This window comes from Lathamus discolor, chromosome 6 (assembly GCF_037157495.1).
Source record: "Lathamus discolor isolate bLatDis1 chromosome 6, bLatDis1.hap1, whole genome shotgun sequence".
NCBI lineage: Eukaryota > Metazoa > Chordata > Aves > Psittaciformes > Psittacidae > Lathamus > Lathamus discolor.
In genome coordinates, this window is record NC_088889.1 from 1,545,246 (window position 1) to 1,560,083 (window position 14,838).

The 14,838-nt window shown below is 50.8% G+C and overlaps 1 protein-coding gene across 2 annotated transcripts in view; it reads left to right on the top strand.

Moving 5' to 3' along the window:
* CCDC9B (coiled-coil domain containing 9B) overlaps positions 1-14,838 on the top strand; it is a 47,188-nt gene that overhangs the window by 10,070 nt on the left and 22,280 nt on the right. For both annotated transcript variants that reach the window (XM_065683821.1, XM_065683822.1), the window contains one exon: positions 6,976-7,125. In XM_065683821.1, the coding sequence (XP_065539893.1) occupies positions 6,976-7,125 (150 nt within the window). The remainder of the gene's footprint in view (positions 1-6,975; positions 7,126-14,838) is intronic.

A 14,838-nucleotide genomic window follows, 5' to 3' on the forward strand; every position in this document is an offset into this window, starting at 1 on the left:
CCCAGTGAGCTTCACCACAGGTCCTTGGAGACACTTGCTTGGTGATTCTGGGGTGACTGAATGGACCATCACCATCCTTCCTATGGCCATGGCAAGGCTCAAGCAAACAGAATTGCAGTCTGGAGCATGCCTCTGACATAAGATGGGCACTTCTCAGTGTAGTTCCCTAGTGAAGTGCTACAAGGCAGCAGTGTAGCTTTGTTTGCCTGTTGCTGCACAGCTTGTGCCAGTCTCAGTCCTCATGCAGGCAGTGAGTGAGTTGGGACAGGCCCTGTGGAGGGGACAGTGGCTCTGCCAGGCCCTGTGGCTGTTTGGGCCCTGCTCTCTGCTCCCGTTGGCTCTGCATGGGAGCTTTCCTCATCTGACATCCCTTGCTTGGGAGCTGGGAACCAACGATCAGGATTTCCCAATGTGGGACAAGTACAGTGGTACTGTTGAAATAAGAAACAAGGGAAGGAAGACACGTGTTGGCACGCTGTGCAGACTGTGCTTTCAGGTGATATGTCAGTACTGAGGGAGCAAGGGAGAGAGGGTATGACATAGAAAAGTTGGTGGTCCCCCAGCCCCTATAGGTCCCTCTATCACAGCTCTGATTTCCTGTATCAACCTCTGAGCCTTCCCTGCCATCTCTTCAGTAAACTGCAGGGTTTAATAGCATTGCCAACAGCCAACCTTCCCAATGTGACTTAACATCTAATGGCCATGGAAGGTGCCGCCACCCCATAAATCCAGTGTTTTACTTTGAGGCTTCCCTCCTGCTCATGGCGTTTGGGCACAGGGTCCTGTACGTTTGGGTACATTGGTTTTCAGGTAGAGGCTTTGCTGTTGCACTCAGGACCCATGTCCCTCCTCAGGAAGGACTGTGTCAGGTTGTAGGTGATGAAGCTGTCTTCAAACACACCCACCCTGGCAAGGGATGTTTGTGACCACGTTACTGGGGAAGAGGAGAGACCATCACCACCTGAACACTGCAGAGCTCTAGGGAACGGATAGAATTGATGTTTGGTGTAAAAGCTATGGATTAGGAGCTTGCTATTCCCTTGCTAAGCTATCGCTGGGCTTATTTTAATTAAACAACTGTATTGTATTACCTACATTGAGTACTCTGTTCAGGGCAGAGCAAGCCCAGTGCTCCCGTTCATTACCTAATCTAGGATTCCTGTACATGCCTGCTCAGGGCTTAAAGGAGGGAGGATGTATTGCCTTGAATGCTTGAGGAAGCTCAGGATTATCCCTGGAGCAAAGACATTTCCTGGGAATAATAACTTCAGCACCAAAGTATCTATCAATCAGGCTCAGGCAATTCAGTGGTTCCAAAGGTGGAACCAGCCTCTGAAAGATGCTACAAACAGAGCAGGGAGACAGGACAGCACACAGTTGAGAGCCTACTCTGCAAGGTGTAACAAGTCCAGCTGGCTTCAGAGGGTGTCAGTGGATCTCAGCTCTTCCTCAGATACATCCCAGTCACACAGGACTGGGCCCTGTGCAGGACTTGAATCATTCCTATGACTCCCAAAAGCTTTGCTCTTGATGGTGGGAGAGCACCATCCTTGGGGACTGTTTGCATGCTGAGGCAACAGCAGCACCTTCCATGGGCTGTGGAGTTCCTCAGTGGCGTCCTCCTGGGCTGGAGGGAGGCAGATGCTGAGGAAAAGAGAGATCATAGAATCACAGAATCATAGAATAGTTCGGGTTAGAAAGGACCTCAAGATCATCCAGTTCCAACCCCCTGCCATGGGCAGGGACACCTCACACTAAACCATCCCACCCAAGGCTTCATCCAAGCTGGCCTTGAACACTGCCAGGGATGGAGCACTCACAACCTCCCTGGGCAACCCATTCCAGTGTCTCACCACCCTCACAGGAAAGAATTTCCCCCTTAGATCCAATCTAAACTTCCCCTGTTTCAGTTTGAACCCGTTACCCCTTGTCCTGTCACTACAGTGCCTGACGAAGATCCTTTCATGGAAGACTGCTTTCCAGGTTGCCTTGTTCCGTTGCCCAAACTGCTCTATAGAGTCCTTCTTCCCAAAAGACATGCGTGAGGAACAGGGCTTTAGGAGAGGAGAGGCTGATGTGGGAGAGAAAGCAGAGAGGTGCAGTCTTATATACACCAGTTCCAAACTAGGGAGACTGTACTTGTCCCTGCTGTGACTGCACTGATAGTTTTGGGGTTAAGTCACAGCCCCAGGATGTGTAAGGGGCCTCAAAAAACAGGCAAGCACTTCTCTTCCATGTCTTCCATGCATAATCATAGAATCCCAGCCTGGTTTGGGTTGGAAGGGATGGTAGAGCTCCTCCAGCTCCAGCCCCTGCCACAGGCAGGGACCCCTTCCACTGGAGCAGCTTGCTCCAAGCCCCTGTGTCCAACCTGGCCTTGAGCACTGCCAGGGATGGGGCAGCCACGGCTCCTCTGGGCACCCTGTGCCTCAGCACAAGACAGAGTTTAGTTTTCCTTGTAAAGGGGAATTGTGAGGCACAGACAATGCTTCATCCTTTCTAGCTGTGGGAGGCAGTTGAAACAGGAAGGCTCAGGTTTCCAGAGCAGCTGGCAAGGTTTCAGTGTTCGCTGCCTTTTCTTTGTGATGAGAAGTGTTTGTTCATACATCTGGAAGACACACGATTCAGTAGTGTAACTTTGCAAGGTGCTCTATAAGAGGGATCCATTTACATAGTCTTTAGAGTTAAATAAAACTGCATTTCCCTTTGCTTATCACAGGAGGAGCACCTCTGTGGCCTGTTAGTGCTGATACACAGCAACTTCCTAAAGTGACTATGTTAATACTGTATTTGTGAGCTACTACATCATCTCAGTATCACTGCCAACAGGAATGAGACCGGAGGATACTCTTGTGGCCACGGACATTGTCCCATGAACCCGGAGGGGATGGCAGGAGAGATTTGCAGCTTCAAATCCGTGGTCTGAAATACAAGACCAGGACAGTCTACTCAAAAGGTCAATTTTTCTTCCACCCACATCCATTAAGTCGGATTTGCCCTGACATAAAGAGAAACCACATTGGTTTCTTCGACTGCAAGCGGGAATCCTGTGCTGGTCATTCTAATTCCAGTCTCTAATTTGAGTGAAATTTAGGAGTAAACCAGATGAATCTGTTTAGCCTGGAGAAGAGAAGGCTGCGTGGAGACCTCAGAGCAGCCTTCCAGTACCTGAAGGGGGCCTATAGGGATGCTGGGGAGGGACTCTTCGTCAGGGACTGTAGTGACAGGACAAGGGGTAATGGGTTAAAACTGAAACAGGGGAAGTTTAGATTGGATCTAAGGAGGAAATTCTTTCCTGTGAGGGTGCTGAGGCACTGGAATGGGTTGCCCAGGGAGGTTGTGAGTGCTCCATCCCTGGCAGTGTTCAAGGCCAGCTTGGATGAAGCCTTGGGTGGGATGGTTTAGTGTGAGGTGTCCCTGCCCATGGCAGGGGGGTTGGAACTGGATGATCTTGAGGTCCTTTCCAACCCCAACTATTCTATGATTCTATGAATCACAGAACATGAACAGGATTTGAGACATTCCTTGTGTTTTAAAACATCCTGTGTTTGCTAATAGTTTTGGCAGTGGAAATATGTCACCTTTGGACATGATGTGATTCAGTCACTCAGAAGCAGGTGCCACTTAAAAGCCAAGACCTAGGTGCTTGTGAGCTTCAGGGCTGACTGATCCCTAATCCTGGTCTGCACTGCCTGGTTCCACTCAGATAACAGCCAGAGCTGCAGAAAACAGGCAAAATCGCTAAATTCATACCTGCGTATTAAACTCATTACCTGCACACGTCTGCAGCATGCACACGGATGCAGCCCAGCTAGTCCCGTCTTCTTGATTTAAATGGTCCATAACATGAATCTTCCAGTGTGCTGAGTGAAGCATTTCTCTGACTGCCACTAAGCTGGAGACTTGCGAGGTTCAGAGCAAACCTTGCCAGCAGAAGACTGAGGCGAAGGAGGCCCATAATGCCATCTTTAGAGGCCCATAGACCAGTCTTTTCCATGCCCTGGTCCCACTAAGTTGCCCACCCCATTCAGCAGCAGGCCAACAGCTTGTGTTGCTGCTAATATGTCTACACAAGTCCTTGCTGACCTTCACATCTCCCATGTGTTCCAACTCCAGGTGAGCTTTGGCTTTCCCAGCTCCATCCCTGCTTGCTCAGGTCCTGTTTCCATGATCTTTCTTGAGAGCCTGTCCCTTTCCACCTCCCTTTTTGCATTGAAGTTCAACCAGGCGCAGCCTGCTCAACCGAGCTGGCCTCTTTCCTCACCTGCTCATGTTCTTGTACAGCAGGAGGTCCTTCCTTATGTGCCTGTGCCTTGTCCATGGAAATCAGTCAGGTCTCCTGGGCTCCCTTTCCCTTCTACTCAGCTTCCTGCAGGATCCTGCCTGCCAGTTCCCTGAGCAACTCAACATCTGCTCTCCTGAAGGCCATGGTCTGTAGGCAGCTGCTTGCCTGAATTCCTGCTCTCAGGCTCCCAAAATCTTCTGGGCACTGTTGCCAAAGCTGCCTTTGACCATCACATCTTCAGCTCTGAGATTATTAATCAGGCAGTCACGACTAAGCTGCAGTAACACAACCATGTTGTGGCTGCAATGGGATGTGTAACTAAGGACAGTGCTGAATGCCCTCTTCATGGAGGGGGAGTAAAGCTCAGATTTCAGAGCAGTTTAGATTCTGGTTTGAACTTTCTGGTTTTGCCCACTCTCTGATAAAACCATATCCTTCTTTAAACAGATACAGAGGCTAAAACCTTCAAAAGAGCTCACACAGCTTATAGGTGTGGGGACTTTTCCAGGACATAGATCCTGGCTGCAGGTAAAAGTACACCAAAATGTCTGGCTCTGGTAGGTGCCAAGACACTTGTACTCCATAGAAGAGAAGCTGTGTGGAGACCTCAGAGCAGCTTCCAGTATCTGAAGAGGGCTACAAGGATGCTGGACAGGGACTCTTCTTCATCAGGGACTGGAGTGACAGGACAAGGGGAGATGGGTTCAAACTGAAACAGGGTTTCAGTTTGAAGTTCAGGTTAGATATAAGGAAGAAACTCTTGCTTGTAAGAGTGATGAGGCGCTGGCACAGGGTACCCAGAGAAGCTGTGGCTGCCCCATCCCTGGCAGTGCTCAAGGCCAGGTTGGATGGGGCTTGGAGCAAGCTGTTCTAGTGGAAGGTGTCCCTGCCCACAGTCTTAAGGTCCTTTCCAACCAAGCCATTCTATAGTTCAGTGGTTGCCTAGTCTCTTGACTCTCAGATTTTGCCCTCAGGAAAAAGATCTTGACATCTCTAGGGATGGACCACAAATGCTGGTCCTCAGCAGCAGGCAAAATAGGAGGCTGCATTGATACAAACATAGAGAACACCACAGAAAGTACTGGAATGGGTGGAACAGATTGGCAGCAGATCCTTGCTTTGAATACATGTGGCTTCACTTATTTCAAGCAAAGCAGAAATAGCAAGGCTCCTACTCAGGGCAGCAGAGCTTGTGAGGGGCTACAGCTGAAACCTAAACCCAGAGCTGTGTGCTCAGGGAATGTGTGAAGGGTTCCCACCGTGTCCACCCAGTGCCGGCAGGCAGAGCCATCAGCAGCTCAGGAGAGCATCCTCCTCTTACATGCACCAGACCAACTTGAGAACTGGTTCTGCTGAGACAGCCAAATGACACAGATGTGAGGGAAGAATAAACAAGGGACTGAAGGTTTGCTGCTGGAAGTGCTCCAGCACCTCCTGAGCCATTTATCATGTGTTAGGAAGCTCGATGACTGGACAAGCCATAAAAAAGCCCTTGCTGACGGAGGCTGTCTGCAGCAAAGCTCCCTCCTCGCTCACATCTGCACTTCTGGCAGAGCCAAGTGAAGATGAAGCTAATGCAAGACATCTTGATGTCATCCGTCATGGCAATTCACTGGTGCTTGCAAGGCTTGCTCACAAACCAGGGGTCAGTGAGTGCTGTTTGGTTTTGAAAGGAAGTTTGTAGCAACAAAGAGTTCCCAAGTTTCACTGAAGTTTATCTGGGGATATTGAGCTCCTTTGCAATGGAGGCTCCAGATGTGTGAAAGTCTAAGGAATAAACGAGGAAAATACACCATCCTTTAGAGAGGAAGCTTCTGGGGTTTGTTCATCCCTGGTAAAGTGGAGCAGAGCAGTCATACAGATGGAGAGAGAGAAAAAGATCAGTGATAAAGATGGAGATGATTTATGAAGTTGCTCGTTTCCTTGTAAGGCAGCAATAAAAAGGCACATGATGGAACTGAAAGATGATCCTTTGCCATGAGGAGAAGTATGTATTTTTGTACAAAAGATGTGCTCATGTTGTGGGAGTGACGGCTCCGGGCACTGCCAGGAGTTCAGCCAGCTCCAGACATCATTCCCACAATAAGAACCAGATGTAAATCCATGCAGTAGAGCCCTGAACTGATACAGACAGCTGGAAATAATACAGGAAAGGGGGAAACTGCCCCTATCCAAGGATTTATAGATCGCTTTTCTGCACTATTCCACTAAATAAAGCATAGCTATGAAGGTGATAAATTAACAAGTGTTAGTACACTTCAGGGTAGTACCTGCTTTGTGGGCAAGGATGGAGAGAGCACCAGCGTTCCCTTTCTCTTCCACCCTCAAGGCTTCTGCTCCAGTGTAGCCTCACACTATATTGGGACCTGTTGTTTGGTGAGAGGACAACTTCCCATTTGTTTCAAAGACACAACTATAAGATGGGTTGCCTGTCTAAAATAAAACCATGAGTATTCATGCTGCAAAGCACCTGAGCAGGATAAATCCCACCCTACCTAGGCTGTGCTCAGCTAAACCTGTCTGTGTAAAATGACATATCCCTTAAAGTAGGGCGGCAGCTTTATAAACCAGCAAGACTGACTCCGGCTCCTGTCTCTGTTCTGTGTGGCTGGGGCTGGCCTCTCTCCTGGGAAGGGCACTGCATGGTTAGGGCTGGTGGGATTGTCCTTAACCCATCCCGTCCTTCCCAGGGCAAGCGGATCGTCAGTGAGAAGCGCTCCGAGTGCTTCCCAGGCACCGGCAGAGTGCCAGACCCCAGTGAAGAGGAGACAGACCATTTGGTGGCTTTCCGGCGGGGCAGGAGGATGCAGATTGCCATCACCATGGATAACAAGGAAAAAGTAAGTGGACTGCAACGTGTCAGTGTCACCCACTTGTTCTGCTGCTATGAGAAGGGCTGTGGAGATAGATGAGGAGCTGGCCCAGCAACAGGGCACTGCTTATTAATAGTGTGGAGCTTATCACCATTAAACTCTCTGGCTTATATCGCTGTGAGAGAGGAAAGGCTACAGTCCTTTCCCTTCTCTCTGATCCTAGCTAGAGCTAGCAGGCTCTTAAACACACTAGTCCGTAAGTAATAGCTGTTTTGGGACGATCGATGACAGCACTGTCAGATATGGGGCATGAATCTCACCTCTTGTCTCTCACCAGCTTCTTTTTGGGGCCATACAGCAGATTGAGTCAGGAGCACTGTTCTCTTCACTCACTGCACAGCTTAAAAGTTAACAGAGCTGGGCAACATCTGCTTCTGGACCCAAGCCCTGCTGTGCCTGCCCCTAACCTACAGGCTGAGCTGCCTGAACTTTGTTAATCTTTGAAGCATATTTCGAATACTTCGTTGCAAATACCTTCCTCTTTACACACGCGGAGGCATGCGAGACTTCCCTATTGGAGAGTTTGCACAGATAAGTCGGAATGCCTGCAGCAAACAGGGTCAGCAAAGACTAGGAAGGAAAACAACACTTAGTGTGGCTGCCAAACACACCCAGGAATGCTGGGAGACCTATGCAGCACCCTCTGTGGGCCAGCAGCCAACCATCTGCTATCTGCCTACATTAATCTTAGCTTCTCCTCCTCACCAGAGTTTACCTAGGCTCTGAAAATCCATGTGCTCCTCTCTCATAGCTATCAAGCAGCTTTTTGAATGCCATAAACCTCGTGCAGGCTGCCTGATTGAGCCACTAGTGACCATTCTGCAGAGGTTCACGGGGCAGATGTCACCTATTTCAGTCTAAGCATCCTTGAGGCTCTCAGATGTAATTCTGTAATGTGCAGAGCAAGCATCTCCACTTCTGCCCTTGCTGGCCTTGTTTAAATACTTGTCTCTGAGGCCATCAGGACTGGGACTGTGCTAGGAGACAGCAGCAGGAGTGCCTAGCTTTTGGCTTCAGATCCTGTGTCCTGGTTTAGGTGCAAGGACAGCCTGGAACAGGTAATCTCTCATATGCTTTCATTATGGAATGTGAAATGCAAGGCTGAGGGTCCATGTGTGTGGTTTTGGCTGTGCCTTGTTCCCACTGATCCCAGAGCAGTTAGATTCAGGGTGTGTATGCGAGCACAGGACTACAGCTGCACTGGCTTAGAGCCACAGCTACCTCCAGCTTTGTACCTGAACCACTGAAGAGCTGATGCTTCAGACTGTAGGCTGGCAAAGAGGGTGTCCCTAAAGCCTGGCACTTTTGATGTTGGTCATTCAGCAGAGGTTGGTGTCCTGGGTCTTGCTCCTGCCACTTCCACCTCCCACTGTGCTACCATTCGTTTGAGCTCATTCATTTAAACTGACCCCCAATGAATACAATTACCTCCATGTAAGAGTGCAAGGAGCTCCCATAACCCTGTCAGCCCTCCTTTCCTGTGCATACAATTGTGCGTAACCGCAGTGGTCTCCTTCACACAACTTGGGCTAGGAGATAATCCTGATAATCCCCAGCAACACAAGCAACTCTGCTGCTCCTCCTCAGATACCAGAGTTCATTTAAAGCCTTCCCTTGTTTTTTCCCTTCATCCAAACCCAGTTGTGCAGTTGGCAGAGGGTAGGACTGAAGCTTAGGCACTCTTCTAGCAACAGCAGGCTAGGCGCTGGTGTGGCATCCACAGGGAGAGGATTGTGTGGGAGTCATTTGGGTCCTTGGCTGGACAAGAGGAGGATCTCTGTCAGAGCACAGGAAAGCCACAGAGACTTCATAGAACTCTAGCTATTGAATAACACTAGTGAGGAGCAGTATATACCCTCAGCATTAAGACTGAACAGAAAGATTAGTTTTGCTTGATCCTCTGGTCTTCTGGCTGGAAAGAGCCTGGCTCAACAGCAGTCTTGGACTAACACCGCCAGCAGCACCCGTTTAGTGATAGGTAGCATCATGCTTCTTGCTAGCGCAGCAAAATTGAGCTGAGCTCAGATTTCCTTGTTCCCAGTGGTTTCCCTGCACAGATCAGGCCCTGTTCTATCCCTCGCTTCATATTGGCACTTCAGGCATGTAACCTCAGACAAGAGCTACAGCAGCCAGGACCAAACCCAGCTCTCAGCACGCAGGCACCTTACAGTGAGGCAACAGGATGTGGCTGGAAGGCAGTTCCATGCTTGGATTCCACAGTCACCTCTGCCAGCTACTTTCTTCCGTCTGCACTTGGTCAACCTTTTCCTGGGATCAGTGACAGAAGCAGATGGGGCCTGAAGTGACAGATCACGTTGGCATCTCAACCTCATGCCAGCTTGGGCTGGTTGAGTCGAGGGAGGTTTGGTCTGGTCCATCCTGGCACTTAGCTGCTCCTAAGCTGCACTAAGGGTTAGTGTTTGAAACCAGTGCTTCTTTCTTCCAATGATGACAGTGCTTGAAAAATGGAAACCGGGCAGGGTTTTAGACTGGAAAGTAGAAACAATTCCTGCCCCAGAGGGTGCTCAGGCATTGGAACAGGCTGCCCAGGGCAGGGCTGCAGGCACCGGCCCTGCAAGTGCTCACACACCGTGGAGACGAGGCCTCAGTGCCATGGGTCAGGGGTGGCCTCGGCAGTGCTGGGAATGGTTGGACTGGATGAGCTTGAAGGGCTTTTCCAGCCTGGTTGATTCTGGGATTCTAAGTCAGTCTCGTGCTGTGCCTCAGAGCAATGAGCTTCTCCGAGAGGTGCTGGAAGGCTGCAAAGAGCAGATCAGAGTTAGTAATTCCACACTCTGTACAACCTCTGTTAAACAGCTTCAGCCTGCAGAACTGAGCTGGGATGTTGAAGACAGCAAATCATTTGGGGACTGGAAGCCAAATCCCAGCAGCACTGGTGGGATCCCAGCATCCACCAACCCTGGCAGCCCTGGGTCGGGGTTATAGTGTGGGTGGTGACAACAGGCATGTGAGCAATCCTGGGTGGCTCAGCACAGCCTCCCTCCAGGGAAAGTGGCAAACAGGGAAGCGGCTGGAAAACAGGGAATTGGGTCCAGTGGCTCTGCAGCCCCAAGTAACCCCAGCACTGCAGCAGAGCTGGGTCCTGCCCACTGTGGGCCAGGCACTAACTGGTGTTATCACAGCAGGGTTTGCCCTAACACCAAGTGTCTGCAGCAGCAGCCAGAAGCACAGTGTCAGGGAAAACCAGAGAATCATGGAATGGGTTGTGTTGAAAGCGACCTTAAAGCAGTTCCAACCCCTTCCATGGGCAGAGACACATTCCACTAGAGCAGCTTGCTCCAAGCTCCGTCCAACCTGGCCTTGAAGGAGGTTGGTCCAGCACTCATCCCTCCCCTCCTACACCCACCCAAGTTAGGGACCTCCCCTGCCAAAACCAGCATCAGGCTTTTTCTTGCCTGAATTCTAATCTTTCTCTGGTTCTGAGTTCACCTAAACATTATCCCCCACATCTCCAGGCAGGAGCTGCAATGTTAAGTGATGTCCTGTGTGGAAACATCTATCCCTTCTTGTTCTTCACACTTGTTACCTGCACACTCCACTCCACTGGGTGTTTCTGTGTCACAGGAAGCAGTGCATGGATGATCCTCTGCTCACGTCCCCAAAGCACAGATGATTTTATAGACCCATTTCTCATCTCCATCCCCTAAAAGAGACTCGCCCCATTTAGACATGGCTGGTGAGGAGCCTGTTCTATATTCCTGATCACTCTCATTACCCTTTGTTGCTTTTACTGTGTTCTTTCAATACAAGAATTCAAGCTGTGGATGTACTCAGGGACAGAACAATGCTTCTGGCTTGTTCTCCATTCTTTTCCTAACAACTCTGCACTTTCTTTGCTTTATTTCTAAATCACCGAGCTAATGTTTTCAGAGAACCAGTCACAAGAACACCCAAATTTCATTCCTGGCCATCAATCACAGTTCAGGACCTGTGTGTCTGTGTGTAAGAAAGAGCATTTTTCTCCATATGAGTTATTTTGTGTTATTTATATTGATTCTATGATATTGAATTTCATCTGTAATTTCATGATGCAGGCGTTGAATGTCAAGACATCTTTTGCAGCTCTTTTCTGGCAAATAACTTTCTCTGCCCTGGGTGATTTAGTATCATGGGCAAACTGTCATCTCCCTGTTCCTTTTCCAGACCATTTATGAGCATGTTGAGCAGTGCATGTTCCAGTGGCACCCCCCTGCTCATCTTCTACCATGGAAACTGATGCAACACCACAGCCTCCAGTGCTGCTGCTGGCTTGGAGGTGCCCCATCTGGGACCTTTCTTCCCACCTCTGCCTGACTGCCCCTATGTCTGCATCAGGGCTTTTTCTTCAAGCAGTAATGCCTGATGTTTAGCACCAGTTTTCCTACCAGCCACTGCGTGCTCTGGCAGCGTTTCAGGCTCACTGATGCATCAGAGCTGCGAGCCAGCAGCCCAGGACCAGTGAAGCACAATGGTTACTTAGCAGGTTACAAATCATCTGTTAAACAGACAGTTGATAGGGCCTCAGGGCTTTTAAACTGTCCTTTTATTAACAGAGTTTCCCAGGATGCTGTATCAGAAATGACTGTTTGTAATCAAGAGACACAGAAGCAGCTTTCAGGGGCTGACACAGATGAGCCTGACTTCTGTGCTTGTATAAGGAGAGAAAGCAAACCTGTGGCTGGAGAAACAGTGGCTTTCACATTGCAGATAAGAGGGGAAGATGAGCAGAAAAGGGGCTGAAAAGGCTTCAGCTCCCTTCAGCAGCACAATCAGGAGGCAGAGATTCCAAAAGAGATAGGAAGAATACCCTCTGATGTACTGGATTGAAACCTCCTGCCCAGTGGATCCCAGTGGGGGACCCAAGCACTGGAGAGCCAGCTCCAAGCTCTTAGAAGAGTCTCCTCCTGCAGGAGAGATGCCAGTTCTGGTGCTGCCACATGCCTGGAGAAGTGGGTACCAAAAGGTTAATTCAACGCATCTCTTGGTCTTTATGTTTAAAACAAGAACATAGTGAAGAAGCCCCAAGATGTCAAAGCCTGATAATGCTTTTGGTTTGGAGGACTTGCTCTAAAACAGTCCTTAAGATGGCTGGGTAATGGCATCAGCTTTGTCACCACTGCACATTAACACGGGCTGGGTGTATCAGGAAGTCAGACAGACAGCATCAGGAAGGATTTGGGATCCCAGGGCTGTATCCTGGTTAGAAGCAGGCTCTGCACCACCCAGAGCCCTTCCATGGCTGAGAAATGAAGAAACCCTTGCCCAAATCTGAGGATAAACAGACATAATCTCTGCCTGCTTTGGGTTTCTGCTCCCTCCTCACGTCTCCTCCCTGCTGAGCAGGAGCAGTTAGACCGTGACATGACAATGTCATTGTCAGATTTCATCATTTGGGGGGTGGAGAGGAGGAAGGAGGGGAAAAACATGTTTTGCTTCCCCATGGCCTGGGTGTGTCAGGAGAGGCTGACAGCAGCACTGGGGCAGCACGGAGCCAATGTGAGGATCTGCTGCTGAGCCCGTGCAAAATGTGATGCTTGGATTTAATGATCTTAAAGGTTCTTCTACAGCCTGGTTGATTCAATGAAAGCAGAGCTAACCACGTCCAGTGCAGGGCAGCATTCCTGCTAGGAAAGAGCAGGATTTTTCTGCTCCCCTTTCTTTTCCACAGGCCCTTTGAGAAGCAGAAATAGAAGCAGACTAAGGGAAAAGGCAGCCTGGCTTGGAGTGACGGGTGTAAAAGGATGGAGAGTCACAGAGTCCCTGTGATGGAGGGGTTTGTGGTGTGCACCCGGGAGCTGGTGCCCAGGATGGGACAGCCGGAAGCGGGACGCAGGCACATGCAGGAGCTGGGCCTCCTCCCATGTCTCATGAGCTGCAGCACGGCCCCAGCCCCTTTCGTGGGTGCAGGCTCGCTCTTTGCTGCTCCTTGGCAGCGGCAGAGCTGGAGTGGAGCTGAGCTGCAGCCAGGCAGAGGCTCACACGCTGCTTCCCTCGCCGTTACTCACAGCCTGGCTCAGTGCTGCGGCTCTGCGGATGCTCCGACTTCCCGCTTCCCGGCTTCGGGGACACAATCAGGCATTGTAAAGAGTCCAAACTGAATCACGCTTTGCATGAGCTTGAATGAGAAGTATGCAGACTGAAATGAAACAATAAGCACGCCCATGCAGCTCCCTGCCTCAGTTTCCCCATTCATTAGGAGCTGTCTTTGGCATTCCTTAGGCAATCAGTGCTCCTTCCCTCCTGTCCTCCTCCCACACAAGGTGCCCCAGGGACAGAGGGGCTCCAGCTCTTCTACAGCAGCTGATTCCTTTGGACTCTTTCTAAGCTGCTTTAGAGACTGAACATCCATCTGCACCCTGCTCCCCAGCCAGCGCCCTCCAATGAGCAAAGTTCCCAGGTTCCTGCTGTTTGAATCTCTCTCTAAAAAGAATTCCAGCCTGGTTTGTGTTGGAAGGGACCTTAAAGCTCCTCCAGCTCCAACCCCTGCCACGGGCAGGGACCCCTTCCACTGGAGCAGCTTGCTCCAAGCCCCTGTGTTCAACCTGGCCTTGAGCACTGCCAGGGATGGGGCAGCCACAGCTTCTCTGGGCACCCTGTGCCAGCGCCTCAGCACCCTCCCAGGGAAGAGCTTCTGCCTAAGAGCTCAGCTCAGTCTCCCCTCGGGCAGGTTCAAGCCATTCCCCTTGGCCTGTCCCTACAGGCCCTTGTCCAAAGCCCCTCTCCAGGTTTCCTGGAGCCCCTTTAGGCACTGGAGGTTCACTGGGAGCTCCCAGGACAATACAGCTGACACCTTCCTCCTCATTTCCAAGGATCTATTTACACAAGCTTCACACCAGTCAGACCTGTGAAGCCGTCATGCACTGAGTGCAGTGTCCATGAGCACTGGCTGTATGGTCACACTTCCCACCTGCCTCAGGCTTGGCACCTGTGGACAATGCCCAAAAGACTGTCCCCAGCTTGCTCCCTGCCAATCCCACCAGGTACATGGGAAGGGCTGCGGTGGGATGAGCTGCCTTTGGAGGCTGGGCAGAGCCAGCAGGAATTGAGGCTGGTATCCTGAGTTTCACAGAATCCCAGAATCAACCAGGCTGGAAAAGCCCTTTAAGCCCATCCAGTCCAACCATTCCCAGCACTGCCAAGGCCACCCCTAACCCATGGCACTGAGGCCTCGTCTCCACGGTGTGTGAGCACTTGCAGGGCCGGTGCCTGCAGCCCTGCCCTGGGCAGCCTGTTCCAATGCTGAGCACCCTCTGGGGCAGGAATTGTTCCTCAGCTCCATCTAAACCTGCCCTGGTGCAGCTTGAGGCCGGTTCCTCTTGTCCCATCCCTTGTTCCTTGGGAGCAGAGCCCAGCCCCTCCTGGCTCCATCCTCCTGTCAGGCACTTGTAGGGAGCAATAAGCTCCCCCCTGAGCTTCTGACATCCAGCCCTGTAATGCTGGGCTAAACCTGGGGCTGGCAAAGGCCTGGGATAAAAGTCCTGTTCCAGCCCGGGCTGGCCCTCCCTGCACCACCGCTTTCTGGAAGCGCTGAGCTGGGACTTTGTGCTCTCTTTCCTCTTTGTGTTTCAGTTTTGCTTGGCACTGCAGAACGGCACCGTGGTGACCTCAGCCCCCCACGCAGCAGCTCACAGGGAGGGGAACCTGGCGGCTCTGCTGGGCTGCAGCACCCCGGAGCCTCTC